The sequence below is a fragment of the Rhinolophus sinicus genome, linkage group LG07 (assembly GCF_036562045.2).
Source record: "Rhinolophus sinicus isolate RSC01 linkage group LG07, ASM3656204v1, whole genome shotgun sequence".
NCBI lineage: Eukaryota > Metazoa > Chordata > Mammalia > Chiroptera > Rhinolophidae > Rhinolophus > Rhinolophus sinicus.
Window position 1 is genome coordinate 35705800 of NC_133757.1, and position 16028 is coordinate 35721827.

Consider the following 16028-nt stretch of genomic DNA (forward strand, 5'->3'; position numbering starts at 1 on the left):
GTAGGTAGTATGAAAAGAGAATCCAACTTTGCTAGTAGGTAGTATGAAAACCAGCAAACAAATATAGAAAAACACACAAAAGACACTATTTGAGAAGGTAGCAGTAGTAGTATCCTCAGGGGAGAGACAGATTTACATTAAGTAAGAAGGTTTATCTAAATTAAAAATCCTATCTTCACTTACTCCTACTAAAATTGTTTTCAATGGTTTCCTGTTGCTTTTAGAAAAAAGTTCCAATCTTTTAAATAAGGCCTACAGCTTTTATATGGACCAATTACTCCTACCTTCAGGCGTGTCTCTTACTCACTTTCTCTTAATCTTCCAGACTGAGTAAATATCTATGAGTTATTTATACCTACTATCATTTCTCTTCCTTTTTGGTTGTGGCACATTGTTGTTCTCTCTGTATAAAGGTCTAATTTGTCTCCAGGTTTCCCTTTTCTTCATTTAAAGGATTTCAGGTCTTATAAATAGTACTTTGCTGAAAAGGCTTCCTTGTACATACATATCATGTGTTAAAAATATATAACATTATGATTTCCTTGAACTGAATTTTTCTATATATATTTTGAACAACTTTAAAGGTATATTTTATAATTTCCACATAATAGTTTCTAGAGTGCAAATAAAAATCCCATAAACTTCACATTGCTTATGTCCATATTACATATATGCTCTATATAGTTATATTTTGTTTATGTTATTTATATTTTAAATATACTTAGCTTATTATTCAGCCTTAAAGCACCATAATGTGCATATCTTAAATAACAGGAAGATAAATAACATTAATTTACATGTACAGATAATAATTTGATTGAACATCTATGTCAAACATATTATCTTCTGTCAAAAGCTTCTTGGCTTAGATTGGCTTTTGTCTATGCTCTGCAGCTCTACTGTTATAAATGAGAATGTTTTGTCCTTCAACCCATCACAAACATGGTGATTGGTCTTCACAATTATCTAAAAAGAAAAATATTTGATCACCGATGTCTGCATATATATATGAGTTAAACTTGTCCAGAGAAGTAAACGAGGGAAACTGTGGACAATGAAGATTTAATAAGACATAAAGAACAAAAGAAAAATTATATCTGATTCTGTCTTTAAGTGACAGATATTTCTAATAATAATTATCTTATGATTTTTACTAGATTCATCAGAGAAAAAACTAAATATTGATAGAGATTCCACAGGATAGATGCATTGATGTTGAATATTTTGAATAAATGTTAATGTCAAACCACCCTTCGGAATAACCTACCACTGAGCTTGTGTACAGCCTAAGAGAAAGTCAGAACAGAAAAGTGATATTATTGACTGAAGCTAATATAACAGTCAAGGATCATCAAAGTCATCAATGGGGATTTTGATAAAACTAGGAAAAAACATCCACTGGAACATAAACTTGCTTTGAAACATTTCCTTTTGTTTCCTCAATTACAAGGCCTATAAGTAATTTAAACAGTAATAAAAAAATGTGTTTAATTTCTACAGCACAACGTTGGAATGCATTTTATAATTTTAAGTAGTTCCATCCAACTCTATATTAAAAATGAGGTCTGCAGACCAAATACAAATCCAATGCTGATGACATTGCTGTCATAATCATACATAAAAATGTATGATGCTATTTCACAAATGTCAAAAAAATAAATAGCCATAAAGCTACATTTTTTATATCTTAAATTATAGCTATCAACACCTGGATGAAAATTAATCATATCTATGTTTTAGAAAACCTACTTCAAATAAACTTAAGTGTTATATGAATTGCAAACACTGACTCCTGACTAGTATTTCACGTAACCCCTTATCTGAAGTTTTATCTACTTACAAGTACATCTGCTTTGCCACTTAGTCCCTTCCCGTAGTCGTCAGTTGCAATGACTTGAAACTTGAAGTAGAACCTCCTCATATTATGGAAGAGCATAGCAGTTTTGATAAGCCCTGTATATGTTTCAACCACAAATCCTTCTTTTTCATCTTTAATTGGTGGTATTATGAGTCTGTATGCCATGGCACTATAATTGCCAGTATCTTTATCAGTAGCCTAGGAGGGAAGAAACACAGGTTATAAATGATCAGGAAAAACACCTTTATTAAAAGGCTTACATACGTTTGTAAGACTGATGTTCCTTGTGTAATAACAATACATGAACGCCCTCCTAAAAGTCTATTTTTCTGGGTATTGTTATTAGATTTATAGACTTTGTGTCCACAGATTTGAATGGTTGTCATTAGAATAATAACTACTGAACTGTGAATTAAAGGACATAGACACTAACAGAGCCCGATCCATGAGTCAAGTGTTTTGATTGGCATGTCAGATGGGTTCATCTCTGGGCTGTGATCCAAATACATTTAAGGATAGGATTGTTTACCTAACCATTGCCTTGTGTATAGGCATAGCCTGTGATTGTATTTTTGTTTATCTAACCTATTTCCTAAAGGGGAAAAATAAAATAAGGCATTAAAATACCTCAAATGACAATAAGACAAATCAAATTTCAGAGCTTTTAACCAGCAACCCAGAGATGCATAAAGAAATTCTAATTAAAGTTATATCATAATTAGGGACGGTTAGAATACTAATCCAACTTCCTTTTTCATTATCTTGTATTTGATTAACGAGATTTGTTCCTGGGGGTAGGTACTTATGATCTACATGCTAAGATTTCTTAACATTCAGAATTTTAAAAAGGTAAATAGTTGCTTAGTATATGTTGTAAGCATGTATGTGAGAGAGTTTGTGTGTGTGTGTGTGTGTGTGTGTGTGTGTGTGTGTGTGTGTAATAAAGCTGTGAACATAATATATTAGGCTGACTTTATGGCTTCTACTTCAGGGAAATTTTTCAGAATGCCAATATGAGAATTCTTTCATAGTGACATATTTGTAAGTGGAATGATTGTAGAAGAACCTTAATGAGTTTGTAGATGGCTATATACATCTTACTCATTACACTAGATATGCGATTTTAATGTTTTTATTATTATTTTCATTGGTTATTCTTAGTTAACCAATGGCATAATTATTAAATATAATATAGTAAGCATTTGTGATTTGCCATTACAATGCTAAGAATTCTACAAAAATAATCTTATTTAATAAAATAAAAATTGTCAAAAGAAAGTATTATTATAATTATATATCTATATCTATGTAGATATAGATATTATTGCTGTCCAACAGAACTTTCCACAGTGAGGGAAAAGCTCTAAATATGTTCTGTCCAATATAGTAGCCAATAGTCACATATGACTACTGAACACTTGAAAGGAAGTTAATAATGACTAAGAAAGTAAAAATTTAATTTGGTTTAATTTTAATTAAATTTAAATAGCTAAATGCTATAGTAAGTGGTAAAGTTGGGATATAATAATGACAATAATAGTAAATAATATAAATGTGTATTAACCTGCAGCATGAGCCTGGCTTTCCAGTTTCAAATTTCATATATGTGCTTAACATGGTTAGAAAAAGTAACCTAAAAATCTCAGATACTTCAATTTAAGATAAACTATTCTTGACTTTTCTAAGAAATTAAACTTCTCAGCTTTAGAACAGGAAACGTCTAACTACTAGCTTATCTTTTAGATGATCTGTATGGTTTACATAATGGCAGAGCTCAATTTTGGCATTAGAGGAATTGTCATTAGATTTCAACATAAGGTCAAATTATTAAAGGGGGGGGAAACAAAGAAAAAAATAGTTATCAAAGTTTTTCTTTTTAAATTTTGAACCCTAGAGTTTTTATTCATTTAACAAAGCATAGCATAAGATATAAAAAGCACAGTCTCAACTAAAGGTAAAATCAGAGTTTGAATCAAGTAGTCAAAGACATTTCTTTTACATACATACGTTTCTTTTACAAATTTGAGACAAATGCCAACTCAAAGATTTGGTTCAGTATTGTCTTTGAACTTATGATTAACATAGGCATTTCTCCTGAAATCAACTTTTTACTGTTAATGCAACTTTATTGAGGTAAAACAAATATGCAACAAAAAATGTTTAAATATTAAGTATACAGCTCCGTAAAATTTTGCAAAATATGCACAACCATAAGGCCAGTACCTGCATAAAGAAACACAACATGACTAGCATACCAGAATATCCTTCATGTCATTATAGGCATACCCAGCTCCCCAGGGAAATCAGAATCCTGATTGCTAACAGTATAGATTAGTTATGTCTCTATTCAAACTCTATATGGGTGAGATCATAATATATGTTCTGTTTTCTGTCTGACTTCTTTTATTCAATTTGTGTTGTGAGATTCTAAACCTTTATATTTTAAAATAGACCCCGTAACACAGCATAATCATTTAGAAAAGAGAGTGGTTACAATAAAGTCATTGTGATTGCGTGGTACATTAAGCTTTTTCACACAGTTCTTACTGATTAATTTACAATTTCAATGAACAAGTAATTTCACTTTAGAGTATTGCTATTTATTAAATTATGATAACCATGAAGTAGCCATATTTTATCTTAACAGATTGAGGTGCTCTTTTAACATACCTTTCCTGAAACACAAATCATATAATGCATAAGTTTGGGTATAGAATTAATAGTTATAACTTAGGAATATCTGTTATTTTTTATGATTTTTCATAGTACATTTGGAGTAAATTGTGAAAAATAAGATTCAGGATTTTAAAAAAAATTATGTTTACTGGACCTTTTATTAGAAAAATGTAAAACTCTATTGTCAGTATGTTGTTAGTAATAATGACTCCATTTAAATTTCTATTTCTTTGAAATTTCTATTTCTTGATCCCCTTTGAAATATCAATGTTCTCATTTCAGAAAACACTCATTGAGGATGGTTGCCAGGATCATTAGCATTGTTTCAAATTTCCCTGCTTTCTCTCAAGTATGTATAGTGGAATGTTACTAGTAAGTCAAACAATGATCGATAAACATTCCAGTAGGTACTATAGTTAGCAATTTAAAGCGTTTTCAAGTTTAATGTTGAGTCTGTTCAATTTTCAACAACCAATGGATTTAAGACTAAAACGTATGTATAAGATAGATGTTGACTGATGTTGGGTATATACATTAAAATCATACACAGTTCATAATCGGATGCTCTTTTTATGAAATCAATTACAAGATATGATGCATTTAAAAAACATATCAAGTAACAAAAAATACTGACAACAAAATTAAGAACACAATTTTAAATATGGTTCAAGATGTGAAAAAAGAGTTTCAGCACAGGGTGTATTGTATTGATATGTTTCCTACTTTTAATAATTTTAATTTGACTTGTTTGCTTGTTTTTTGTATTGTGTTTTGGAGATGTGGACTCAAATGTCAGATGTCAAAACAATCATTCAAGAGTTTTAGGTGTCTTTAGAAAATGAGAAGAACATTGATCAAAGTTACTATTTAATATATTATATAGCCAAGTACAGTATGATGACATAATAATCGAACTTTTATCATAATATTAAAAACAATTAAAATTTCCTATTTCATGACATTTAGCATTAATATGCAAATTTAAGCACAAATATCAATGAACACTCTTACTATTTCAGGCATATTATCATAAGATTGTAACTCTTAATATAATATATTAATCAATTTTTTTCTTATTCAGCTCAAGATGTACATACTTGATCTCTCTCTCTCTAAATATATATATATATACACACATATATATATATATATACACATATGTATATGCGTATATATGTGTCTGTATATATATATATATATGTATATATATATATATATATATATATATATACACAGACACATATATACGCATATACATATGTGTATATATATACATATATGTGTGTATATATGTATATATGTATATATATTTGTGTATTGTTTCCTTTTCTTTTCCAGGTCTTCTTATTGTTTCCTGGTCATTTTTTAATCAATTGTGAACAAACTCTTCCTCAACTGAAATCCATATATTTATATGTAGCATACATTTTACCCTTCCCTGTTGCTGACTATAATGAGGCTGTATGTATCTAGCTGTTGGTCTACCTCTTCTATTTCAACTTAATTCTGCATGAATTTAAATGTTTAGGTAGATGACACACCCAATAAACCACTTCAAATTCTTAGTCATGAAAAACTTGTATCAGTCTTTGATGCCTTAGTGCATCAATGCAATTCCATAAGTACATGCTAGTCTTTCGGTGTATGGAGATAACTGCTACTAAGGAAACAATCCATCTCTGGAGACATGACTTCAGTGTATACATTCCTGACCACAACCTCCCATCACTTTCTTATTCAGTTAAGATGTCTTCTTTGATCATAGTGAATTTTTAGTTCCACAAAAACCATATCTGCTCTCATTACTTCAGGACTTATGCTCCTTTCCTCCCCATCAGAGATTTCACGGACAGTCACATTGTTCTCATTTTTTTTGTCTTTCCACACCTAGAACTTCTTCCTCTTGAATCAATTTAACCACCAACCTACTTCTGGGTGACTGAAGAGTAATGAAAGAAATGAAATAATCAGGCAGACTAATGTTCTAATGGTACAGTAAGCCCATGATCTCTGAGTGCAACCCTACTTTTATTTGGAAAATTTCTGCTCTGTATTCTTTATCGCACTCTAAAAGTTCACTCTTTTCTTCAAATCACATATTTTCAATCTCCTCTAGTGGTGAGGAAGCTGTGATTCACATAAAAATTGAGGATATCAGTGTGAAATCTCTTAACTTCTCAGCCTATAACTATATCTGCACTTACTGTCTTTCTTCAAATCTCAGAGGAACGAAATGACTCTTCTTTCTAGTGAAGGGACTTATTTATGCCTTCATCTAAATCTTTCCCAGCTCTTCTGCATTTAATGCTTCATCATTTCTATCTCCCTGTACTTCGAACCTTTCACCTCTACAGACTATATCTATCTCTCTCTCATTAAAACAAAACTAAGCTTTTCTTTTACTCTATACTCTCTTACACTATCTCCACAATTTCCATATCTATTTTTACATTTAACTTCCTCAGAATATTTTTCTATAATCACTGCCTCCAATTTCTTACTTCACAATCATCCCGTAACTGCAGATGGAATTCTGCTGCTATCATGCCATCACATCTGTTACAGTCAATGACTGAGGTTTTTGGCTCAGTCTCAGATCAACTATTAGTCCAGTTCTCTTTAAATCACAGTCCATTTCTGTTGCTTATATGATGTTATCACTGATGTTGCAAGCCAACATATTGAACTCTTACAGTTTTCTAAGTGCTATGTAAATACGTACGTACTGTGTGACATACTTTTATTGAGCCAATTTCATTATTTTATAGGTGAAGAAATGGAGGCACAGAGAGATTAGTAATTTGCTCATAATCACACAGGTAGTTGATAGTACAGTTGGGTAGGTCCCACTCCAAAACCACTACATTGAATATGCCAAACTAAGTACCAGGACTAAAATCCCAGTGAAAACAACATTCAATGCTAGATAAAATGTCTTAAGAATTCTTCCTAGACTTGTCAAGGAAATAGAAAATAATAAATATCCCTTTAAGTGAAGGCAAAAATACAAAAATGTTAGGAGTGATGGTGGCTTTCACTTAGAGGCTTTTTTTTTTTCCCCCTGATCTAGGTGAACTTAAAATTTTATTTATGAGGTCTTGAGTGGCTCAGAGAATAGGAGGCATGACCCAGGTCTAGTCAGGGCTTCCCTCCCCAGAACACTAAATTCTCATTATGAGGATGAGTAAGAAGTTCCTTTCTCCTTTCCAGCCACCACTGTGACAAACACCACAAAGCTGCAAAGAAAATTGTCTGTCTTAACCTTTGATGTTGAGTGCAGCAGCAGAGAAAAAAATTCCTTGACAATGCATTACCAAATCCAATCCCTCATTAGAGTTTATATCCTTCATTCACACACCACCAATTTGTTCAATTCAAGGAGAAACTATAATATTTTGAATTTGTAAATCCAATGGTCCTGAACTCTACCTAAACAATAGAAAAAACAAAACCAAACATTTGAGAAAAGTGATTACTGATTGATAATAGCCTAAACTCCTCACAGAACCAAGAACCTTTTCAAAAAAGCTACCTCCGACCTATGACTCAAATAATTCTAACAATTAAATTCCAAGAAAGATGAAAAGTCAGAATAAAATAATTCTCAAAATGAACAAGAAACAAACTATCATGAAAAAGAGTCTGTTGAGCTAAAAAACAAAGCAAAAATATACTCACAAAGGCCTTAGTTATTTGAATTAGCAAAGAGTATAATGCAAGTGTGTTCAATATATTTCAATAAATGAGTTCTTAAAAATATGAATGAAAAATGAGAATATTTTAACATAAATAAAAAGTATGTTCTAGAAGTGAAAAACATGTAATTAATACTAAAAACTCAGAGATGAAGTTGTTAACAAATTAGGCAGAACTGATGAAAGAAAGTCATCTGTATGATAGGGCAAAATAAATGATCCAGAATGCTTCACAGTGTGACAAAGATAAAAAAAAAATCTAAAAGCAACTTTAAGATAGAATTTAAAGTGAGAACAGTTAGCAAACATCTAATCAGAGTTTCAAAGAAAGAAAAGATAGGGTGGAACAAAATTTTCCAACACCTATAAAAGAGAACTATCCACAGATTTAATTTCAATAAACTACAAACAGAATAAACATAAACTAACCTACACCATGTAAAAACTGCAGAACACTCCCCTTCCCCGGCCCAAAAGGGGAGTCTTAGAAGTAGTAGACTAACGATTGACTTCTTATCAGCAACATTAAATGGCAGATGCTAGAGAAATTATATTTTCAAGTGAAGAGAGAATATAACTGTGCATTTAGAATTCAGGACCCAATGAAAACGTCTTTCAGAAACAGGAGTGAAATGAACATTTTTTCAGATCATCACTGAAAGAGTTTGACATAAAAAAGATACTCATGGAAAGTTCTAAACTTTGTACTTGAAGTGAAAGGAATAGGATTCCAGATGGAAGGTCTAAGATTTAGGAAGAAATGGAAAAACAAAGAAAGCATGAAATGTGTGAATAACTCTATATAACATAATAATCTTATGATTGTGTGTGATTAAAAAAAAGATAAAATATCCAACCACAATAATATATAAATTGGAAAGGGAGTAACTGGAGTTAAATGTTCTAAGGATCTAAATAATGATCAGAATGGAGGGGACATTGACATTTTTAGTGTATATATTATGTTAAAATTTCTAAGGTAACCCTTATTTAATAAAATAGAATGTACAATGCCTCAATTATACTAGGGACACGTGGTGTTAGGAAAATCCATCCAAAATAATATTTTGAAACAGAAAAATAAATATAGAAAGAAAAGGACAAAGGAAAACCAAAATGAAATAATAGGGTGTAAAATCTATTATATCTGTAATTACAACAAATGTAATTCAATCTTGGGAAAAAACAAGGTTAATCACACTGAATAGAATGCATTGTACTGTATAAAATATCATCCCTAAAAGTAGGAAAGTGATTGAAAATGTAAGTCAACATGTGTTTATATTTTAATTTATAACTAACTTACTCCAAGGTAGAATTTTACCTTACTGGTCGTGTGTGTTCGTGTGTGTGTGTGTGTGTGTGTGTGTGTGTGTGTGTTTCGGGGGGTGTGTGTAGGTGAGGGGAGTAGGGGAGGATGTAATATTTAAAAAAAAAAAAATTATTAGAAGTTAGGCCTGATGCATTCTGTGTGGCCAAGAAGAATGAGTTTGAAAGGAAACTATAATCCCAAAATGTCATTAGTTAACAAGCATGTGGTATTTTTTAAAAATAAATTATTATGAATATAACCTGCACATTTTGCTTAAAAGTAAGAGAAAATTCGTAGAGATATTCCATAAAAAGAAAAAATTAATAAAATTTACAAATCCATTCTATCACTTTTTAGATAGTAATAAAGGAACATCTAACAAACTTGGTTAAATTAAGCCTAAAAATTAACACTGATGCATAATGCAGACTCTTAACTAATCAAATTTATGAAAGAATCAATGTCATTTTACTTATTCCATCAGCTTCTTTATAATCAAAAACTTATACTGGGTTCTGGACAGTTATTATTATCTGGAAGAGCTGACTGTGGAAGATTTGATTCACTGACTTTTGTGAATTTCTCTCGGCAAAATCAGGAAAGTATGTCTAGGGTTGTTTTAAAAGAACAAGACTCAGAAATGAATATTATAATTATACTTGCTGTAGTTACATATTTTTAATGAAAGCTAAGACACAGGAAATCACTTGCACTTTTCTAAGACCTCATGTGGAAATTTTAATGCACACAGGTGCCCAACATTAAGAGAAAATCACCAAATAATTGCCTGCATCATACAGGGGAGTAGGTGAGACCATTAATTTTCCAGCAGTCTAAATAGCTGTTCCCCTCTGTTGCATAAATGAATACTATGGATGCAGAAATATTAGTGAAATAATTAATGATGTCCTAAGAACTTCCAAAGCCCATTAAAGTCCAATAAGCTAACTTTAACTTGAGCTTCTCAATTAAACCCCATTTTTACATTTAACAGCACTGAAGGCTCACTTTTCTTTAATATATAGTGAAAGTATTCTAGAATGTTGGGGTAAAAAAAGTCAAATCTAATATTTTCACTAACTAATGTCAGTAGGCCAAGCTGTGCTTGCAAAAGGCAAAAAGAACTTAAACTACTTTAAGTTGACTCTTGCGTTTTTAGGAAACAGAAAGAGACTTTCATTTTAAAACCCTTAAAGAGAATATATCCAATATATGATAAAATATAAATAAGGAAAATGTCGGATAGGTTGAACTATCTGTAAGGCTATTCAAGACTTTTGCAAAAACAGAAACAAAAAAGAGAGGAAAGAAACAGTTTAAATAATAAAGTTTAGTGTTTGATTTTTTTCACAAGAATATCAAAAAAGGTATCACATTACAATATTAATAATTTCTAATTTCAATATGCCCTTTAGTATTTGCATAGTTAAGTAAAATTCTGATATAATTAAGAAATACTCTAATCAGCAAAATACAACTTTATGTAAAAACAATAATTTAATAATGGCATGTAGAGACATGCAACATAATTGAATAGCAAAGACCTTTACAGGGGTTTATTATTTTATTACAGTTAGAATTCGCCAAAATTAAAAAAAAAAATAGAATTAAGTTTACTCTTAATTTAAAGAGTAGTTCCAGATATCTATTTGAAAATTAAGGAAAGAAACTAAACGAAGAAAGCAAAATACTTATTTTATTATTTTTAAAATTTATACACTGGAATATTCTGTATTACAGAAAGCATGAGAGTTCAAAGTAAGAAAGACTTGCATTATATAATAACTGATATTTGCTTAAAGTTTATTTTCCTTTCCTTGTAAAATATTTTAGAAAATAAAAATTAACTCAAAAACTAATTGTTCTTTTCCTCATTATTGCTAATATAATCAGTAGTCATATATTGTTCAATGATGCTTTGAAATGAACTTTGAAATTATTTGTTCTAATTTTTATTCATGTGAAAAATATGTAAATTGTGCTCTATTCAATAGACACAGTAACAATAGAAAAACATGTACAATTTGAGACCTCTATTTAAAGAGGAAGCTAGTTTTCAATGTTAATTTTTAATAAAAAAATGTTACAGGTTTTTACTAGAAGCTTACTTATTATTAAAATGTTTAAGAAATTTATACTGTGCAATAATTCTGTAGTTTTAAATCCTAAATCCTTCAACATTCAAAGCAAATTAAATTACATACTAGTTATTTTTAATTCCCCTGTTCTTACGTTACATTCAGTCAATCCAAGCCAACTTTTTTTTTTTTTTTTCCCGTCTTCTCAGCTCCCACCCTCTCATCGGTTTTCTGGCTTCTATATTTGTTCCTTATTTTGTATTCCCTTTCCCTGGTAAGGAAGGGCATCACTACCTATGGATTGAACTGAGTTAAAAAAAAAAAAATCTCAGTATTCTTTTCAATTGTTTTATCTTACCCCTTGTTCCCTGCTTCCAGTCCACCAGTATGCCTTCTGCTTCCTACTGCTACAGTATTTCCCAGCTCAGCTGACACTGTTCAACTTCAGACTCTCATGCCTCATTCCTTTACTCCAGCAAAGGCTTTAAAACATTAGCTCCCTTTTGCCAGATGATGAATGTTCAGACAAATCCATTATTCTCAATGCGATCCCAGTTTACCATTCCAATCTTGAACTATATTTACTTTATTTCTATTTCCCTAAACACATTAGCTAGTTTCCCCCCCCACCCCGAACAATCTACTTTCTTTCATGATTATCATCCTTTGTACACATGGATTCTTCTACCTTAAAATGTTCCTTGTCTGCTGCCTGAATGATGTTTATTCCTGAATTATACTCATACAGAGAGGGGGGGGGATACATATATATAAATAATATATTATACATATATTATATATATACATATATAAAAAATATAATATATATATATATACATATATATATATATATATATATATATGCAATCAAATCTCAGTTTAAATGACTACTTTTCTGAAGCTGTCCTGACTCCTGTAGGAAGAACCACTTCCACCTATCTGCTTTCAGTAGCATATTTTACGTATTTTTTTACTATAGCATTTATCTTGGCATATTATAATATTTATATGTCTCAATTACACACAAACTTTTTTTTACCTGATCCTGTTTTTTACTGTAGTATCATGCCCAGTAAGTGGTAAAATAATGTTTGGCTTAAATCGAGTAGAAGAAATATCAGAATCAATATTTAGAAGAGACAGATGTGAGGTAAATTCTACCACTCATTAGCTATATGAGCGTGGGCAATTAACTCTCTAGGGTGTAGTCCCTCATCTGTAAAATAAGGAAAATAGGACATGCTGAATAGAGTGGCTGGGAATATTCACTGGGGTGTAAAATGCCGTACTTGGCACAAAGTAAACAATTGAGATTAATTATTGTTGTGATTGTACTGTTGCCTTCTTCTCTATGAATACTTTGTAGCCATTTAGCTTATCATGTATTGCACAGTTAAAAATGCTTATCACTTTCTATCTTTTGTTCCTGACTGTAAATTCATTGGGAGAAGGACTATTTTCTAATTCATCTTTGTATCTCCTAATCCTAAGTGGCCAGTGCCTGCATGTAAAATGTAGCTAGGAAATATTTGTTGAAAGAATCAATCTGCCACTGAGAAAGTATATTTATTAATGTCTTTTTAATGCATGCTATACTTTTTTACTGATAGTATAGTGAAAGTATCCCAATACATAATTTTGTTACGTTACTGTAATAACATGCTTATCAAAGATTAAACTGATAATTTTGAAATATTTTAACAAGAAACTGCTGGGATATTTAAGAATACAAATCAAATAGCTATTATAAGTTACATATAATGGAGACTGCACAGTTTAATTGACAAGTGTTTTAGAATTATATGGCCATGGATTTAACCCATGCCCCACAACTTAAAAGAGAGAATGCAATTTTATTTTAAAATATTTAACTAAACAGGATATTTAACCTAGGATAAACTGTTAAATATTTAAGACCACAAGGTTTGTGAAGCAGGGTTCATCTTCATTTTAAATTTTATTATTCTTAATTTTCTCATCTTTTATATTTTTTGTCATTGGGTTTCAGATTGACTAGTACAATCTAATTGAAAAATAAAAATGTAAATATAAAGTAGAATGTATAACATGTTTTTTTAAAATCCCCTTGAACATAAACTTTTTTAAAGCTTATTTTTGTTCCCATTATAAGGTTATTTAACTCAGAATTTCTTTTCATTTGCAGATGAATTTGTACCACCTTGCTCCATAAAGAGATGTGTATCTTTCCATTTAAACATCCTCACATTTTTACAATTTTAAAGTATACTATTAATGTTAAAAGATAAATAATGCATTTTTATCATCACAAAAAGGTCTAGAACATGAATAATGTACAAGCAGCCCACTTATCCCTCAATTTCTAAGTTTAATAGAAAATCAGGGGAAATGGATAGCAGGGCATTTGAAAATTAAATCTGAATGTTGAACTCTCTATGCAGTCTTTCTGAAAATGGTTTATGGCCTATCTAATATGAGATTAACAAGCACAAAAAGCTTTACTAAAAGACAAACAAACAAAAAACCTTTATCATAGCTTTATTGAAAAAAGTGCACATCAAAGGAATATATAAGTCAATTTATAAACCTTTTACTTTGGAAAATAAATTGAGAACTTTCAAAACTATACTGAACATAAATGCTACAATGAAATTAATGATCACCAAAAGAAAAGCTTTTAGTGTTGTTAAAGTGACACTAATTTTAAAGAAGGCTGTATTTGCAGATTGGAATGGTACTATTTGCACTGTAGGACAATAAAATCTGTATCTTTGAATATATATATATATATATATATATATATGAATTGCAACATTATAATATAAACAACACATTCAACAAAAATTTGCTCTCTGCAATGTTCTTCATTTAAATTGGTGGTGTTTTAGAATTCTCTCTCTCTCTCTCTATCTCTCTCTATACACACACACACACAAACACACACACACATACATATGTATGTGTGCATATATATTTATATTTTTCTATTTTATAACAATGTATTTTATGTCTATATGTATCATCTAACATGTTTAATACAAAGAAATATTTGTAACATGAAACTAGAATTCCTGTGAAATAATAGTTTGTTGGATAAAATTCTAAAAAGAATTAGTCTCAAAACAATATACTATAAAGCAGAGTGGCCAACATTACAATTCCATTTTGAGATGATATGGAAAAAATATTAGCATTCTCTATTGCTGATTTTTAGGTATATTTTTAGTTTTTGAGAAGCATGGACAGAATGATAATAACTTATGAATATATAATTGCAAAATTATTAAAATGTTTTTGTTTTCCCTTTTAAACATTTCTAAATCATTTCCATCTAATTATTCTTGTTCTGTTATTTGTAAAGATCAAAACTTGTAGCAACTTAATCAATAGTCTTTTTCTCCAGTTGTACTGAGAAATAATTGATATTACTGTATAAATTTCAAGCATATAGCATGATGGTTTGGTTTACAAATGTTGTGAAATGATTACCATAATAGGTTTAGTCAATAGTCTTGAATAATGTGTCTAATATATAAAGTATTTTATTACTTCTTGCTTATTAGAGAAGTATCAGAAAATGCAAATTAACAAAGGAATATTAAAAACTCAATAACAATATCCATTTATAGTCATTATGAATATCTTTATAGATGTCCTTTTATATCTAAAATGTATATACAAATCACACACATATATATACATTTTCTATAACTAGGATTACACAGTGTTAGATAATCTTCATGGCTTCAAAACCTACTACTTTCAGTTATTAACTATGCATTAAAAATTTTGTTTATTTCAAACAAAAGTGACTATATTTCTATTTCAAATGAAACAATACTAAGAGTAGGATTAAAAAACTGTAACAATCAAGTACAATTATTTTTAAAAATAAAGTTTCAAAGGATACATAAAAATCTATAAATAATGGCAAAACCACTCCACCAAAACACCAAATTACCAATACTTGAAAGACAGTTACTAGGCAACATTTGTATTTAATAAAATTACTAATGTTTGTTTATTTTGGCAAAAAAATAGCACTGGCCAACATGTCTTTCACCTAATTGCCCTTGGCCAACCTGCTTGAATCTAAATAGTTCTTCAGACAGTGAAGAACTGGCATGGACATTGATTGCAATGATTAAATGCAGGTTGAGTGTCAGCACTGAGAAAGAGTAATAAGTTTAAGATTAGATTCAAGAAAGGTCTGAGAAAACGTAAGAGATAATGTGAGTATACCCAGTGTCTTGTATTGGGCTAAGCACTTTATGAACAGAGTTACCATTTACTTTTAACTTTGGTAGGTAGAAAAAACAAAAACCATTCTGTAGATGTCAACCCGGAACCACAAAAGATTGGGCAAATGACCCCAAACTACACCATTGGTGAGCGGACCCTATGATCTTTGACTCAAAAGCCCATGCAGG

At 30.3% G+C, this 16028-nt stretch overlaps 1 protein-coding gene across 1 annotated transcript in view; it reads right to left on the reverse strand.

Moving 5' to 3' along the window:
- PCDH15 (protocadherin related 15) overlaps positions 1-16028 on the reverse strand; it is a 1312736-nt gene that overhangs the window by 53667 nt on the left and 1243041 nt on the right. The window contains exon 30 of the mRNA XM_074339439.1: positions 1841-2056. Coding sequence (XP_074195540.1) covers positions 1841-2056 — 216 coding nt within the window. The remainder of the gene's footprint in view (positions 1-1840; positions 2057-16028) is intronic.